We start from the raw sequence: 17,463 nt of genomic DNA on the forward strand, positions 1-17,463 counted from the left end.
TCAATGCCATGCAAACTTCATGTCCGTGCACCAAAACACAAATTATAATGAGTACTGATCACATCCTACAAATGAATTAGCAAAAAAAAAAGTCTTTCCACTCCCCCCAGCAAACAATGACTGTGAAATTGTGGCCAACATGTAGCCTTTGACAAGGACAAAAATGGATAATTTACTTTTGTCACAAACAGGCTGACATTTGTGACTTATACAAGATGAGTTTTGGTAACTAAATAAGGGCAAAAACCTGACTGGAGATTGCAATGTGGAATTCAGGAAAAGACAGGCACAGAATTGGGAGGCAAAAAATATGTTTAATAATTTGGAAAAGGAAGTGACTTTGGAAAGGGGGTGTTAATTTTCAAGGGTGGTTGACTCAAAGGAGTTTTGTTTTGAAGAGAAGGGTGATAATAGCAATTTTAAAGGAAAGGACAACGCAACTGAAGGACAGCATTTATACAATCAGTGAACATGAATGCCGGGAGAAGCTGGTGATTAGCAGTTTAGTAGGAATCATGCTGAGGAAGTAGAATGTGAAATTTAAGGACTTGAAATTCAGAGTTGGGTTATGAAAAAATAAAAGTGAACTGGAAATAAATGAGAACTCAAGACGAAGCCAAGGGAGAATCTGGTAGTATAAGGAAAAAGGACCAAAGTGACTGAAGCAGCCAATCATACACCCTCAATCTTAATATCAAATATTTCCTGAGCTCATTTCTTTAGTGCCATCTGGCCTACACGTGACTCCAGAGCTACAGCAAATGATTGACTCTTAACAGCCCTCTGAGCAATTAGGAATGAGCAATAAATGTTAGCCTAGCCAGTGATGCTCTCATCCCATGAATTTTTTTTTAAATGTAATGTTAAGATGAAAATCACAACACCAGGTTATAGTCCAATAGGTTTAATTGGAATCATACTAGCTTTCGGAGCAACGTTACTTCATCATGTCCCTCCGAAAGCTAGTGTGCTTCCAATTAAACCTGTTGGACTATAACCTGGTGTTGTGAGATTTTTAACTTTGTACACCGAGTCCAACACCGGCATCTCCAAATCATGTTAAGATGAACAGTCAAGGGAACATGAAGTGGTGTTAAAAACGATGCCTTCTTTGCTGTACATAAAACTAAGAGTCACTGCTGGATTCCAGGATATTCAGGTGTAGCTTGAAATTCAATTCTCATTCTTATTCTCTGCTGGAGTAACTAGTCTCAATCAGAACTTTGTCACCCTGCCACAAATGGCTTCAGCATTTCCCATGGGGAGGGAAAAAAGCTTCCAGAAAATATCTAGCTTTAATAGTCTGTACAGTTGAAAAATTTCTTGCCTAATACTCACTGCCAATTCTCATCAATAAAACGAAAAGGCCATTTCACCCTTTGGAATTGTGAATCCTGAACAGCAAAAACATTCCTTTTATTTAGCTTAATGGCCTAAAAACAGCCATTTGAATGACAGTCTGAGAAAAAAACACCGCACTAATTCTCGGAACATGAATTAAGTGCATCGAAAGAACAGACACCAGCTTCATCCCCATTGTGAATGATAAACTTACTTAACCTACAATGTTAAAAGTCTGATGGATGTATTAAACCTTAAAAACTAACCCAAGGAGAAAAACAAAATCGTATCAGTTAGTCTGTCATTATTTGTTAATTATAAGCAGATGAACTTTCTACTAAGCAATGGTTATTGTCAGCATGTTCATAACAAAATACTACTGACCTGTGGGTTAGAGAAAAAGCATGATGTCATTGTCAAAATTCATGGAATCAGCTTACCTCACACTCGGGCTTCATGGTGTATATACCATTGCACAGTACATCAGCGATTGAAACATTGCTCTCATTTCATTAATTGAACATCTGCTTTAGATTTACATTACATTCCCTATTGTATGGAAAAAGGCTATTTGGCCCAACAAGTCCACACCGACCCTCCAAAGAGTAACCCACCCAGACCCATTCCCCTACCCTGACTAATGCACCTAACGCTATGAGCAATTTAGCATGGTCAATTCACCCAACCTGCACATCTTTGGATTGGGGAGGAAACCCACAGAGACACAGGGAGAACGTGCAAATTCCACACAGACAGTCACTTAAGGCAGGAATCAAACCCGGGTCCCTGACGCTGAGATGCAGCCACCGTGCCGTCCACCTGGTGTAATACAGGACTTTAATTTTGATGTACAAGATTTTAATACTTTGCACGCAAGCCTTGTAATCATTCAAACTTGCAGAGGTGAATTCACTAAACATAGTTCACAAAGATGGAAAATAAATGCATAAATAAAATGGCAAAGCCCTAAACCTCAAATCGTAACTAAGAATGGCAAGTTATGAATAGCAAATAAGATTTGATTTTGTGCTCATACTTGACAATATATTTTAATATCAATCTTGTTTATTACTGATGAAATTTAATGCAAGATGCAAAATTTATTTTTTAAAACCAGCTACAACACTGACCAAATGTTATTCAATTGCAACAATGTTTAAGAGCTTTTGAATAAAAAGATTAGTAATGCTTTCAACTTCAAAAAGATTTTCATTCATATCTCTGCACATTGACATTAGAGAATTCCGTCAGCCTAAGTTGGGGATAAATTTATATTCTGCAGAACATTTTTTAAAGATGCAAGCTGGTTTTAATGTCAACCTTTTGGAGAGGTGATTATTTCAGGCCAGGAGATACATGCAGCTGCTTATAGATCCCATCCACTGTTGAGTTTGGGAATGATTACCTTCATGATCCTGGATGTTTCTCCAAAACTGACCATTATAAAATTCAAATTCCAAAATTTCTATCAACGCCTAACTCGTTAAGAACATGGGTGACTAATGCCAATGAACCACTCTTTGGCTGGCATCAGCAGAGCCTCTCTGAAAAGGTAGGTTCTGTAATAATTCAGAAAAGGAATCAACAGAAAATCAAGATGCACATCAATTTAGAAGCAAAAGCTTTGTTACACAACCCCATCCTCTACAATTCTCCCCTTTAATCTCCTCAGCCCTAACCCTCTTCTCACCTTCAATTAAAATACTTAAAGCCTATCACTTTGGTCATAACTTCAGTCACCTCTCAGAATTCAACAAGTCTGCTGAAGTTAAGATGGTCTTTTGCATTCAGGATCATACAAAGAGTAATAGAGCTGTACAGCACAGAAACAGACACTTTGCTCCAATTCGTCCATTTAGATATCCTCAATAAATCCAGTCCTATTTGGCAGCATTTAACTCATATTCCTCTAAACTCTTCCTAATCTTATACCCATTCAGATGCCTTTTAAATGCTGTAATTGTGCCAGCCTCCACAACTTCCTTTGGTAGATCATTCCATACATTCACGACCTTCTGTGTGAGAAGTTGCACCTTTGGTTCCTTTTAAATCTTTCCCCTTTCACTTTAAACCCATGTACTCTAATTTTGGACTCGCCGCAGTGGAGAAAAGACTTTGTCTATTCACACTATCCATACCTTCATGGATTTACAAACCTCTATAAAAGGTCATCCCTCAGCCTCTGATATTCCAGGGAAAACAGCCCAAGCCTATTCAGCCTCTTCCGATAGCTCAAACCCTGCAACCCTGAGAACATACTTATAAATTTTTCTGAACTCTTCCAAGTTTCACAACACCCTTCCTATTGCAAGGAGACGCAATTGCATGCAACATTCCAAAAGTGGCCTTACCAACGTCCTTTACACATGACCTCCAAACTCCTAGACTCAATATGCTTTCTTCATTATCTTATCTCCCTGCAACTCCACTTTCAAGGAGCTATGAATTTGCAGTACATGGTCTCTTTGTTCAGCAACACTCCCCAACACCTTAACATTAAGTTTCTAAGTGCAGACCTGTTTTGCTTTTTAAAAATGCAGCACCTCACATTTATTAAAATTAAACTCATCTGCCACCCTTCAGCTCATCATGTCTGTATTGCCAAAGCTACCTTAAATCTACACTAGTCCCACTTTCCAACACCAGGGCCATAGCCTTTAATGTTATCAAATGCTCATCTAAGTGGCTTTTAAAGTTTGTGAGGTTACCTGCCTCAACTATCCTCTCAGGTCAAACATTCCAGACCCTACCATCCTTTGAATGAAAAGGAAGTTTTCCTCAAATACCCTCTAAATCTGTCTTCCAATGTAAAATCGTGCTACTTTGCTTTTGATCCTTCACTTCAGAGAAGCAGCTGCTTTCTACTCACTCTGTCCATGCCCTTCACAATCTTACACACCTTCATCCAGTCACTCCTCAACCTTTTCTGCTCTAAAAAGGACATGTTAATCCAAAATTAAAAATCACACAACACCAGGTTATGGTCCAACAGGTTTATTTGGAAGCACTAGCTTTCGGAGCGCAGCTCCTTCATCAGGTAAAGCAGCAGTGCTCCGAAAGATCGTGTTTCCAAATAAACCTGTTGGACTATAACCTGGTGTTGTGTGATTTTTAACTTTGTACACCCCAGTCCAACACCGGCATCTCCAAATTACATTAATCCAGCCTCTCATAGCTGAACTGCCCTCTCGCAGATAACATCTGCATCCCTCCAGTGAAATCACATCCTTTCTCTGGTGTGGACAGGAGAACTGCGCACAGTACTCCAGCTATGCCCTAACCAAGTCCTACGCAGTTCCAACATTACCTTCCTGTCCCTACTACCTATGCCTCAGCTGGTAAAGTTGTCTTCTTAGCTAACTTATTTACCTGCCTTACCACCTTCAGGGATTTCTTCACAAACACCCTAAGATCCCACTGTTGCTCTTTCAAAGTACTGCCATTCAAAGAACAAGGAAAATTACAGCACAGGAACAGGCCCTTTGGTCCTCCAAGCCTGCGCCGATTCAGATCCTTGATCTGAACCTATCGCCAGTTTTCTAAGGATCTCTATCCCTCTGCTCCTGCCCATTCATATATCTGTCCAGATACATCTTAAGTGCCGGCCTCTACCATCTCCGCTGGCAAGGTGATCCAAGTACCTACCACCCTGTGTAAACAGCTTTCCACGCATATCTCCCTTAAACTTTGCCTTTCTTACCTTGAACTTGTGACCCCCAGTAACTGATTCCCCCATCCTGTGAAATGCTTTTTGCTATCAACTCTCATGATTGTATAGACCTCAATCAGGTGCCTCCTCAATCTCTGTCTTTGTAATGAAAATAATCCTAATCTACTCAACCTGTCTTCATAGTCAGTTCCCTCCATACCAGGCAACATCCTGGTGAACCTCCAAAGCATCCACATCCTTCTGGAAATGTGACGACCAGAACTGTACACAATATTCCAAATGTGGCCGAACCAAAGTCCTATACAACTGTAACACGACGTGCCAACTCTTGTACTCAATATCCCGTCCGATGAAGGAAAGCATGCCTTATGCCTTCTTGACCGCTCTATTGACCGGTGTTGCCACCTTAAGAGAACAATGGATCTGAACACCCAGATCTCTCTGTACATCAATTTTCCCCAGGGCTTTTCCATTTACCGTATCGTTCACTCCAGAACTGGATCTTCCAAAATGCGTCACCTCAATTTTGCCCGGATTGAACTCCATTTGCCATTTCTCCACCCAACGCTCCAATCAATCTACATTCTGCTGCATACTCTAACAGTCCCCTCCACTGTCTGCTACTCCAGCAATCTAACCTTCATGTCATCTGAAAACTTGCTAATCAGACCACCTATACTTCCTCCAGATCATTTATGTCTATCACAAACAGTGATCCCAGCACAGATCCCTGTGGAACACCACAGTTCTCCATTCTGAGAACTCCCTTCCACTACTACTGTCTTCTGTTGCCCAGCCAGTTCTCTATCCAGCTAAGTAGCACACCCGAGACACCATGCAACTTCACTGTCTTCATCAGTCTACTGTGGGGATCCTTACCAAACATCCTGATGAAGAGCTTTTACCGAAACGTCGATTCTCCTGCTTCTTGGATGCTGCCTGACCCGCTGTCAACTCTAATCTCCAGCATCTGCAGTCCTCACTTTTGCCTATCTTTATCAAACACCTTACTGAAGTCCACGTATATGACATTTATAGCCCTTTCCTCATCAATCATCTTTTTCACTTTCTCAAAGCATTCTATTAAGTTGGTAAGACATCATCGTCCCGGCACAAAACTATGCTGCCTATCATTGATAAGCTCATTTTCTTCCAAATGTAAATAAATCCTATTCCACAGTATCTTCTCCAGCAGCTTCCCAACTACTGATGTCAGGCCCATTGATCTATACTTACCTGGACTATCCTTGTTACCCTTCTTAAACAAGGCTGAAAATGTGTTGCTGGTTAAAGCGCAGCAGGGTCAGGCAGCATCCAAGGAACAGGAAATTGGACGTTTCGATAATAAGCCCTTCATCAGGAACTTCTTAAACAAGGCAACAACATTTACAACTCCCCAGTCATCGGGACCTCACCCACGTTCAAGGATGCCAGAAAGATCTGTTAACACCCCAGATATTTCCTCTCTCGCTTAACTCAGTAACCTGGGATAGATTACATCTAGACCTGGGAACTTACCCACCTTAATGCCTTATAGAACACCCAACACTTTCTCCCTCCTTATGCTGACTTGGCGTGAGGAATCAAATATCTGTCCCGAATCTCAACATCCATCATATCCCTCTCCTCAGTGAATTTCAATGCAAAGTATTCATTAAGAATTTCACCATTTTCTCTGACTCAACGCATAACTTTCCTCCTTTGTCTTTGAGTGGGCCAACCCTTTCTCTCGTTACCATCTAACTCCTTATATACAAATAAAAGACTTTGGGATTTTCCTTAATCCTGTTTCCTTAAGATGCTTCATGACCTCTCTTAGCCCTCTTAATTCCTTGTTTCAGGTTGGTCCTACTTTCCCGATATTCTTCCAAAGCTTCAGCTGTTTTCAGTCGCCTAGACGTTAAGTAAGTTTCCCTTTTCCTCTTAGCTAGTCTCATAATTTCATCTGTCATCTATGGTTTCCTAATCCTGCCATTACGATCCCACATTGTCACATGGACATGTCTGTCCTGCACTCTGATTAACCTCTCTTTAAAAGCCTCCCAAAATATCAAATGTGGAGTTACCCACAAACAGCTGCTCCCAAACCACAGCTCCTGCCGAATTTTGCTATGGTTGGCCTATACCCAATTTAGCACTCTTCTTTTAGCACCATTCCTGTCTATGTCACTGACTATTCTAAAATGTACAGAATTGTGACCACTATTTCCAAAGTAATCACCAACTGAAACTTCAACTACCTGGCCGGGCTCATTCCTCAACAGCAGGTCCAGTATGGCCCTTTCCCGACTTGGACTATTTACATACCGCTCGATAAAAGCCTCCTGGATTCTCTTCACAAATCCTGCTCCATCTCAACCTCTAACATGACGTGAATCCCAGTCAATCTTGTATCACCACCACCTGTTGCTCATACATCTTTCCATAATCTGTTTACATATTTGTACCTCTATCTCACACTTACTATCAGGAGGTTTGTAATACAGCCCCATCATTGTTACCACACCCTTCTTTTTCCTGAGCTCTGCCCATACTACCTCACTGCTCAAGTCCTCCATAGTACCCTCCTTCAGCACTGCTGTGATATCCTCTCTGACCAGTAATGCAACTCCTTCACCCCCTTTACCTCCCTCTCTATCCCACCTGAAGCATCTATATCCTGGGATATTTAGTTGCCGATAATGCGCTTCCCTCAACCAACTCTCAGTAATAGCAATAACATTCTTAATGAGTACTTTGCAATGAAATTCACTGAGGAGAGGACATGTTGGATGTTGAGGTTCAGGACAGATATTTGATTCCTCTAGTCAAGTCAGCATGAGGGAGGAACTGTTGGGTACTAATCCAAGCCCTAAGTTCATCTACTACACTTCTCGCATTAAAACAAATGCACCTCAGACCACCTGTCCCTTCGTGTTCATCATCTGCTCCCTGCCTCCTCTTCCCCTTAGTCACACCGACTTCATTATCTAGTTCCTTACAGGTTTTAGTTAAGACCTCCTTCCTGTCCACTAACCTCCTCATTTGGTTCCTATCCCCCTGCTACATTAGTTTAAACCTCCCCAATAGCATTAGCAAAAGCACTCCCAGGACATTGGCTCCAGGCCTGCCCAGGTGTAGACCATCCGATTTGTAATAGTCCCATCTCCCACAGAACCAGACCCAATGTCTCAAAAGTCTGAACCGCTCCCTCCTCACCATGGGCGTGGGCGGCACGGTGGCACAGTGGGTGGGCGGCACGGTGGCACAGTGGTTAGCACTGCTGCCTCACAGCGCCTGTAGACCCGGGTTCAATTCCCGACTCAGGCAACTGACCGTGTGGAGTTTGCACGTTCTCCCCGTGTCTGCGTGGGTTTCCTCCGGGTGCTCCGGTTTCCTCCCACAGTCACAAAGATGTGCGGGTCAGGTGAATCGGCCAAGCTAAATTGCCCGTAGTGTTAGGTAAGGGGTAAATGTAGGGGTATGGGTGGGTTGCGCTTCGGCGGGTCGGTGTGGACTTGTTGGGCCGAAGGGCCTGTTTCCACACTGTAAGTCTAATCTAAAACCATCTCTCAACTCACGCATTCATCCTGAATATTCAATCACTTCTACTCTGACTAGCACGTGGCACTGGTAGCAATCATGAAATTACTACCTCTGAGGTCCTACTTTTTAACTTGGTTCCTAACTCTCTAAATTCTGCTTGTAGGACCTCATCCCATTCTTTTTCCTGTAACATTGGTGCTTCTATTTATCACGACAGCTGTCTGTTCACCTCCTCAACCTTTCAGAACGTCCTGCAGCCAATCCGAGACATCCCTGACTCGTGCACCTGGGAGGCAACATACCATTCAGGAATCTCAACCACAGAACCACCTATCTACTCCCCTTACAATTGAATCCCCTATGACGACAGCCCTTCCTCTCTTTTTCCTGCCCTTCTGTACTGCAAAGCCAGCAACAGTGCCATGAACCTGGCTACTACTGCCTTCCCCTGGTGAGCCATCTCCCCCAACAGTGTCCAAAATGGTATACCTATTTTGGACAGAGATGACCGCAGGGGAGACCTGCACTGCCACCCTGCTCTTTCTCTGCCTTTTGGTCACCTATTCCTTTTCTCCCTCAGCAATCCTAATCTGCAGTGTGACTAATTCACTAAACGTGCTATCTACAACCTCCTCAGCATTGCAGATGCTCCAAAGTGAGTCCAACTGCAGCTCCAGAGCTGTCATGCAGTCTAGCAAGGTCCTTTAAAACTCCCTTCTCTTCTTGTTGCTTCCACAGTGCATCACCTTATACATATCGGGCTTAAATTCCATCTGCCATTGACCAATCCATTTATCCTCCTGTATCCTAAGATTTTTTTTGTTCACTGTCAACCCGCTGGCCAATCTTCATGTCATCTGCAGACTTTGTTGTCAGCTGCACATATTATATACATATAAAAATATATCAACACAAACAATAAGGGACCCAGCACTGATCCCTGTGGTGCAACACTGGCCTTAAGTAACATACCTCCACCAAGGAGGAGGAAATGACAACTACAGATGCTGGAGAGTCAGAATTGATAAAGCATGGCTTGAAAAACCACAGCAGGTCAGGCTGCATCTAAGGAGCGAGAGAGTCAATGTTTTGGGCATATCCCTTCATCAGGATCTCCACGAAGCCATATTTGGTTCCAACTAGCCAAGTTACGCTGGTTTCCACATGATTTTACCTTCTTTAGAATCCCTACAGTGCCGAAAGTCACCGGGTCTTCACGGATTCTCATCCCAAGAACATTCCAACCAGACCCATCCCCACCACTTACCCATTGCCCCATCATGGTCAATCCATCTAATCAGTACACCATGGGCAGCATAGTGGCACAGTGGTTAGCACTGCTGCCTCACAGCGCCAGAGACCCGGGTTCAATTCCCGCCTCAGGCAACTGACTGTGTGGAGTTTGCACATTCTCCCTGTGTCTGCGTGGGTTTCCTCCCACAGTCCAAAACTGTGCAGGTTAGGTGAATTGGCCATGCTAAATTGCCCATAGTATTAGGGGCAGGGGTGAATATGGGGGAATGGGTCTGGGTGGGTTGCGCTTCGGCAGTTTGGTGTAGACTTGTTGGGCCGAAGGGCCTGCTTCCACACTGTAAGTAATCTAATCTAATCTAATCTAAACCACAGCAACTGCCAGAAATCCACGTAGACACAGAGAGAACATGCAAACTCGACACAGTCAGACACCCAGGACTGGAATCAGTCTGAGGCAGCAATGCTAACCACTGTGCCTCTGAGTCCTTTATCAGGCTCCCACGTTGGACCTTGTCAAAAGCTTTGCTAAAATCCATGTAAACTATATCAACTGAACTACCCGCATCCCCATATTTGACCATCTCTTTGAAAAATTCCATCAGATTTATTAGCCATGAGCTCCCTCTGACAAAGCCATGTTCGCTGTCTCTAATAAAATCTCCTGCACTCATACTTCTCTAAATGGACATTAATTCTCTCTTTCAGAATTTTCTCGAATACTTTCCCTAAAACTGACGAGACTTATGCATGTGTAATTCCCTGGTTTATCTTTAGCATCCTTCTTGAAAAGTAGAACTATATTAGCTGTCCCATGGCCAGAAAGGACAGGGCCTCTGTGAGCCCCTCCCTCATCTTCCATAGCAGCCTGGAACACAACTCATCATGACCTAGGTTCTTGTCCAATTTTAAACGTGCCAAAATCTCCAATACTCCCTCATTCCCAATGTCAATCTGCTTGAAAACTCACAGTTCCACCTTCCCTAATTCTGAACCTACATTTTCCTTCTCTCAAGTGAAGATAAATGTTATATTAATATTCTTTAAGACTGAAATTAACTTGCTGACAGCAGAATTGATGAAGTACACAAACAATGCACTTGCTCCTGTGGGATGATTGATGTGTCCCTTAATGCTTTTTTCACTTTCTGGTAAGCACAAGAGCTAGATTTGAATTCAAGGAGTAGCACTGTTGCAGAAAATTTTGAAATACTCACCTTGCAGGTGTACACTCTGTTATCATACTGGTGAGAGTAACTGCAGCGGCTTTCAGATTCATGAGGAATGCCATCTTTTGCATGATTCATACTGTTCTTGCATCCAATCCTAAATCAAAGCAACATTGAACACAAACAAATCTGTCGAGTAAAATCACTCCAGCTGGGTATCTTTCCGAAGATAGCAAGTGTTATTTTTGTTATACTGTGATTTATTTCAATACACCAGACATCTAGACAGAAGCAAGGAAACTATTCTCAAATAATTCTTAACAACATTTAATTGAGACTGGGCCAACAACTGAGTCCACGCATAAGGACTCCAAACCCCTTTATGCTGTAGCTTTCTGCAATTAATTAATGTTCAGCCTTTCTACTCTTCCTGCCAAAGTGCATAACCTCACATTATCCCATGTCATATTCAAGCTGACAAGTTTTTGTTTTTTACTTAATCAGCAGACTGTTAATGGAATCCTCACCACTTACCACCCACCCAATCTATTTTTGTCATTCACAGACTTAGTACATAATAGATAATACATTCACTTCCCATTTCCAAGTAATGAATAAATATAGGGATCGAGAGTGTGTTGCTGGAAAAGCACAGCAGGTCATCCGAGGAGCAGGAGAATCGATGTTTCATGCATAAGCCCTACTTTCTCCTCCTCCATGAATAAATATTGTAAATAATTGTGGCTCTAGCATTCCACTAATTACAAATTGTCATTCTGAAAGTGTCCTCTATCTCACCAAGAACTCCTTCTAGGCAAGGAGACTTCCAGCAAATGGAAGATCTTTAAAAGTGTGATAGCTAGAGGTCAAGATCTACATGTTTTTGTGAGGATGAAGGGCAAGGTTGGCAGGAGTAAGGAACTCTGGTTGAGAAGAGGTACTGAGGCTTCGACCAGAAAAAAAGGAGGACATTTGGCTCAGGTACAGGCAGCTAGGATGAAGGGAATCCGTAGAAGTATATAGGGGATACAGGAGTTTACTGAAGGAGGAAACCAGGAAGGCAAAAAAGGGGCACAAGACAGATTTGACTGAGAAGATTACGGTGAATCCGAAGACCAAAGTGGACATGTATGCGTAGAACTGCAGGAGATGAGCAAGGTCCTCAATGAATATCCTCCTCAGTGTTTATTGTGGAGAAAGACATAAGACTTGGGAACTTGGTGAAGCTATTCGTGATACCTTGAGGACAGTCCATATCACAGTAGAGATCGTGTTGGACGTATTAGAATGTATGAAGATGGATACATCTGGTGCTAACCAGAGATATCTAAGACCCCTGCAAGAGACTAGAGAAGAAATTGTGGGGGGGGGCTTGACTGATACTTTTGCATCCTAGCTAGCTACGGGTGAGGTCCCAGAAGACTGAAGGGTAGCAAAAGGTGTGCCTTTATTCAAGAAAGGCTGCAAAGAAAAATCTGGGAACAATAGGCCAGTAAGATTAATATCTGTAGGAGGTAAGTTACTTGAAAAGATTCTGAGGAACAAAATACATGCATTTGGATTACAAGATTTGATTAGGAATAGTCAGCACTGTGCATGGGGAAATCATAAATGTGTTAGAGTTCTTGGATGAAGTAATCAGGAAGGTTGATCAGAGCATGGTGGTAGATGTAGTCTATATGGATTTCAGTAAGACCTTTGATAAGGTTCCACATGGTAGGCTGCTCTGGAAGGTTAGATTGCATGGAGTCCAGGAACAGCCGGCAGATTGGCTTGATTGTAGGAAGCAGAGGTTAATAGTGGAAGGATGCTTGTCAGACTAGGACCCTGTGACCAGTAGTGTGCCTTAGAGGTTGATGCTAGGCCCATTGCTATTTGTTACCTACATCAATGATTTGGATAAGAATGTACAAAGCACGATTACTAAACTTGCAGATGACACTAAAATAGGTGGCATCGTGGACAATGAGGAAGGTTATCAGAAATTGCAGCAGGACCTTGTTTGGCTGGGGAACTGGGCCGAGACAGGGCAAATGGAGTTTAATATAGATAAGTTTTATGCTTTGGAAAGTCAAATCAAGGTCAGAGTTTCAATGGTAGGGGCTTAAGGAGTGTAGTGGAACAGAGGGACCTTGGGAGTTCAGTTGCTCGGTTCTCTGAAAGTGGAGTCACAGGTAGACAGGGCAGTGAAGACAACTTTTGGCACACTGGCCTTCATCAGTCAGGGCACTGAGTATAGAAGTTGGGAAATTACGTTGCAGTTGTACAGGATGCGAGCAAGGCAGCACTTGGAGTACTGCGTTCAGTTTTGGTCATCTTGCTATAGGAGGGATGTTATTAAACTGAAGAGTGCAGAAGAAATTTACAAGAATGTTGCCAGGACTCAAGAGACTGAGTTATACAGTTGAACAAGCTAGTTTCTTCTTTAGAGGGTAGGACTACTGAGGTGGGGCGGGTGGGGGGGGAGCTTCGAAGAAGTGTATATGATCATGAGAGGCATGGATAGAGTGAATGCACTCAGTCTTTTTCCCAGGTTTGAGGAATCGAGGCCTACAGGACATCAGTTTAAGATTAGAGGGGAAAGAACAAAAAACCTCAGGGGCAATGTTTTTACACAGAGGGTGATACACATACGAAATAATGGCTCATGCAGTATGCAGATGGGGCGAAACTTGTCCTCCGTGTGAAATAAGGCAAGCCAAGTGACTGAAGTGTTGGTGACCATAATTCCAGTAGCTTCAAAATAGCTATGAAATGTTGAAGTTCTACGTTGGGATAACACCCAATTTTAATGACCTTAGACTTTCAAAAGTCTAAAAGCTTAAACCTTTCAAAAGTTCCTTTTGGGGGAGGCGACTTGCAGGCAAAGGGATGTCTCCTAAGTGGGGGATTTCAGAAGAGTTAATGAGGGTTTAGGGCCAACATGCTCCTGTTAGAATCAAAGCCAAGGCTGGCAAGAATAGAGAACCCCAGATGACTAGAATTATTCAGGCCCTGGTCAAGAAAAATCCGCAGGCAGATGACATGTACAGGTAGCTGGGATCAAGTGAATTCCTTGGGGAATATAGAGGGTATCACAGGACACTTGAGTACACAGGAGGGTGAAAAGAGGACACAAGATGCCTTTGCAGATGAGGTAAAGGAGAATCCAAAGAGACTCTATAAGCACATGAAGGGTAAAACCATAGTGGGGGAGAGAATACAGCCTCTTAAAGATCAACAAGGTTATCTATGTGCGGAGCCATAAAAGATAGGCGAGATTCTAAAAGAATATTTCTCGTCAGTACCTACTGTTGAGAAAGGCATGGATGCACGGGAACTTGGGGAAATAAACTGCAATGATTAGATTAGATTACTTACAGTGTGGAAACAGGCCCTTCGGCCCAACAAGTCCTCACCGACCCGCCGAAGCGCAACCCACCCATACCCCTAACCTAACACTACGGGCAATTTAGCATGGCCAATTCACCTGACCTGCACATTTTTGGACTGTGGGAGGAAACTGGAGCACCTGGAGGAAACCCACGCAGACACGGGGAGAATGTGCAAACGCCACACAGTCAGTCGCCTGAGGCGGGAATTGAACCCGGGTCTCTGGCACTGTGAGGCAGCAGTGCTAACCACTGTGCCACCGTGCCGCGAATGTCTTGAAGAGAGTCCACATTACAGAAAAGATGGGGTTACAAGTCCTAAAACACATTAAGGTAGATAAATCTACATGAACTTTAGCAAAGCATTTGACAAGAGAGCGCATGGTGGATTGTTGAGTAAGGTTAAATTGAACAGGATCCAAGGAGAGCTAGCCAACTGGATACAAAATTAGTGTGATGGTAGAAGACAGAGGGTGATGGTAAAGGATTGTTCTCAGAGCCCTGAGACCAGCAGTTGCCTCAAGGATCATTGCTGGATCCACTGTTATTCATCATTTATAAAAGTTACTTAGTTGAAATTGGAGTCACAAGTAGATAGGTTAGTGAAGGAGGTGTTTGGTATGCTTGCCTTCATTAATGAGTGCATTGAGTGTACCAGAAGGGACATCTTGTTGGAGCTGTATAAGATGTTGGCGCGACCACACTTGCATTACTGCATTCAGTTCTGGTCATCCTATTGTAGAAAAGATATTATTTAACTGGAAAGAGTGCAGAAAAGATTTATTAGGATGCTACCTTGATTGGAAGGTTTGAGTTGTAAGGAGAGATTGGATAGGCAGGGAATCTTTTTCCTTGGAGCTTAGGAGACTGAGGGATGACGTTATACAGATCTATAAAATTATGACAGACATGGTTAAGATAGATACCCAACAGCCTTCCCTCATGACTGGGGAGTTTAAAACTAGACGGCATAGGTTTCAGGTGAGAGGGGGGGGGGAAAACACTAAAGGGTCCAGAGAGGCATTAATTTCATGCAGAGAGTGGTGTCTGCAACAGGCTGCCAGAGGTAGCGATGGAAGTGACTATAACTGTCATTTAAGTAACATTTAGATAGGAAAATGAATGGAACAGGAATGGAGAAATATGAACCAAATGCACACAATAGATTTTGTTTAATTGGGAATACTGGACAATGGGCAAAGTTGGGCATATTTCCATGCCATTGACTTCTATCAGTCAACCCTTGATTCCATGCTAATATACAAGCCCTAACACTATGAGCTCTTTTCAGTAGAGTTATGCGCAGTACCTCATTGAATGCCTTTGGGAAAGCAAATACCCTGTATTATATCAATTGCTCCCCATTATCTGTCCTGCTGTTACGTTAATAAATTCAAATAGATTTGACAGTTCTGATATCCCCCTCATGATTGCTCATGCTTCCCCTTCAGAATCTGACCCCAGTTTACACTGGCACCTCTTGCTCTGTAAAACAGAACATACATTTCTGCATTAAACAGTCACAAGTTTATTCCAACAGCCTGGTTATTCCCTTCTGATGACTGGAAAATGTGAAATTATACAACTAAACCAATGTGATTAGTATATTTCAGAGCACGCAGGCTCGAATGAGAGTGCGCGCAGGTCAAAGGGAGTGAGCCTGCAGGCACAAGGGACAGAGCACGCGAGGGCACAAGGGAGAGAGACAGTGCACACACAAGGGGGGAGAGAGAGAGACAGAGAAAGCGTGGGTGCTCACCAGAGAGTGCGAGTGAGCGCTAGGGAATGAGAGAGGGCTATAAGCACTCCACCAAATCTTACCTAACAGTCAATTAATCTTTTAAATCTACAGAAAACATACTCTCCTTTGAATCTTTCAACACAGCAAAATCGCCAAGACAATTATACACCACTGCTCACTTCTCCAAAAATTATGACTTTTTTCAAGTACCAAGCCATTACACCCAGTTTCAAACAAGTTGCCTCTCCCATTTAGTTAAGTTTTAACATTGTGTATCTGCTAAAAAAATGTTAGAGTTTTTTTAAAAAAGAGAAGTAGAACACTGTGGAAAACTAGGGAAGTGATTGCTGGGCCTCTTGCTGAAAACTTTGTATCTTCGATAGTCACAGATGAGGTGCCCGAAGACTGGAAGTTGGCAAACGTGGTGCCACTGTTTAAGAAAGGTGCTAAGGAAAAGCCAGGGAACTATAGACCAGTGAGTCTGGCATCGGTGGTGGGCAAGTTGTTGGAGGGAATCCTGAGGAACAGGATGTACATGTATTTGGAAAGGCAAGCACTGATTAGGGATAGTTCAACATGGCTTTGTGCGTGGGAAATCATGTCTCACTAACTTGATTGAGTTTTTTGAAGAACTAACAAAGATGACGGCAGAGCAGTAAATGTGATCCATATGGACTTCAGTAAGGCGTTTGACAAGGTTCCCCATGGGAGACTGGTTAGCAAGGTGAGATCTCATGGAATACAGGGAGAACAAGCCCATTAGGATATAGAACTGGCTCAAAGGTAGAAGACAGAGGGTGGTAATGGAGGGGTGTTTTTCAAACTGAAGGCCTGTGACCAGTGGAGTGCCACAACGATTGGCGCTGGACCCACTACTGTCAGTAATTTACATAAATGATTTGGATGTGAGCTTAAGAGGTATAGCTAGCAAGTTTGTAGATGACACCAAAATTGGAGGTGTAGTGGACAGCGAAGAAGGTTACCTCAGAGTACAACAGCATCTTGATCAGATGGGCCAATGGGCTGAGGAATGGCTGATAGAGTTTAATTTAGATAAATGCAAGGTGCTATATTTTGGGAAAGCAAATCTTCGCAGGACTTATACACCTAATGGTAAGGTCCTTGGGAGGGTTGCTGAACAAAGAGACCTTGGAGCGCACATTCATAGCTCCTTGTCAGGGTTGGAGGATTTGAGCTATAGGGAGAGGTTGAATAGGGTGGAGCTGTTTTCCCTGGAGCATCAGAAGCTGCGGGGTTAAATTAACAGTCTTTTCCATGGGGTGGGGTAGTTCAGAACTAAACGGCATAGGTTTAGGGTGAGAGGGGAAAGATATAAAAGAGACCTAAGGCGCAACTTTTTCACGCAGAGGTTGGTACGTGCATGGAATGAGCTGC

At 43.0% G+C, this 17,463-nt stretch overlaps 1 protein-coding gene across 2 annotated transcripts in view; it reads right to left on the minus strand.

Moving 5' to 3' along the window:
- The window catches only part of zfyve1 (zinc finger, FYVE domain containing 1), a 100,532-nt gene that overhangs the window by 47,591 nt on the left and 35,478 nt on the right, over positions 1-17,463 (minus strand). For both annotated transcript variants that reach the window (XM_060828701.1, XM_060828702.1), the window contains exon 5: positions 11,005-11,113. In XM_060828701.1, the coding sequence (XP_060684684.1) occupies positions 11,005-11,113 (109 nt within the window). The remainder of the gene's footprint in view (positions 1-11,004; positions 11,114-17,463) is intronic.

The sequence above is a fragment of the Hemiscyllium ocellatum genome, chromosome 8 (assembly GCF_020745735.1).
Source record: "Hemiscyllium ocellatum isolate sHemOce1 chromosome 8, sHemOce1.pat.X.cur, whole genome shotgun sequence".
In the NCBI taxonomy this organism is placed as follows: domain Eukaryota; kingdom Metazoa; phylum Chordata; class Chondrichthyes; order Orectolobiformes; family Hemiscylliidae; genus Hemiscyllium; species Hemiscyllium ocellatum.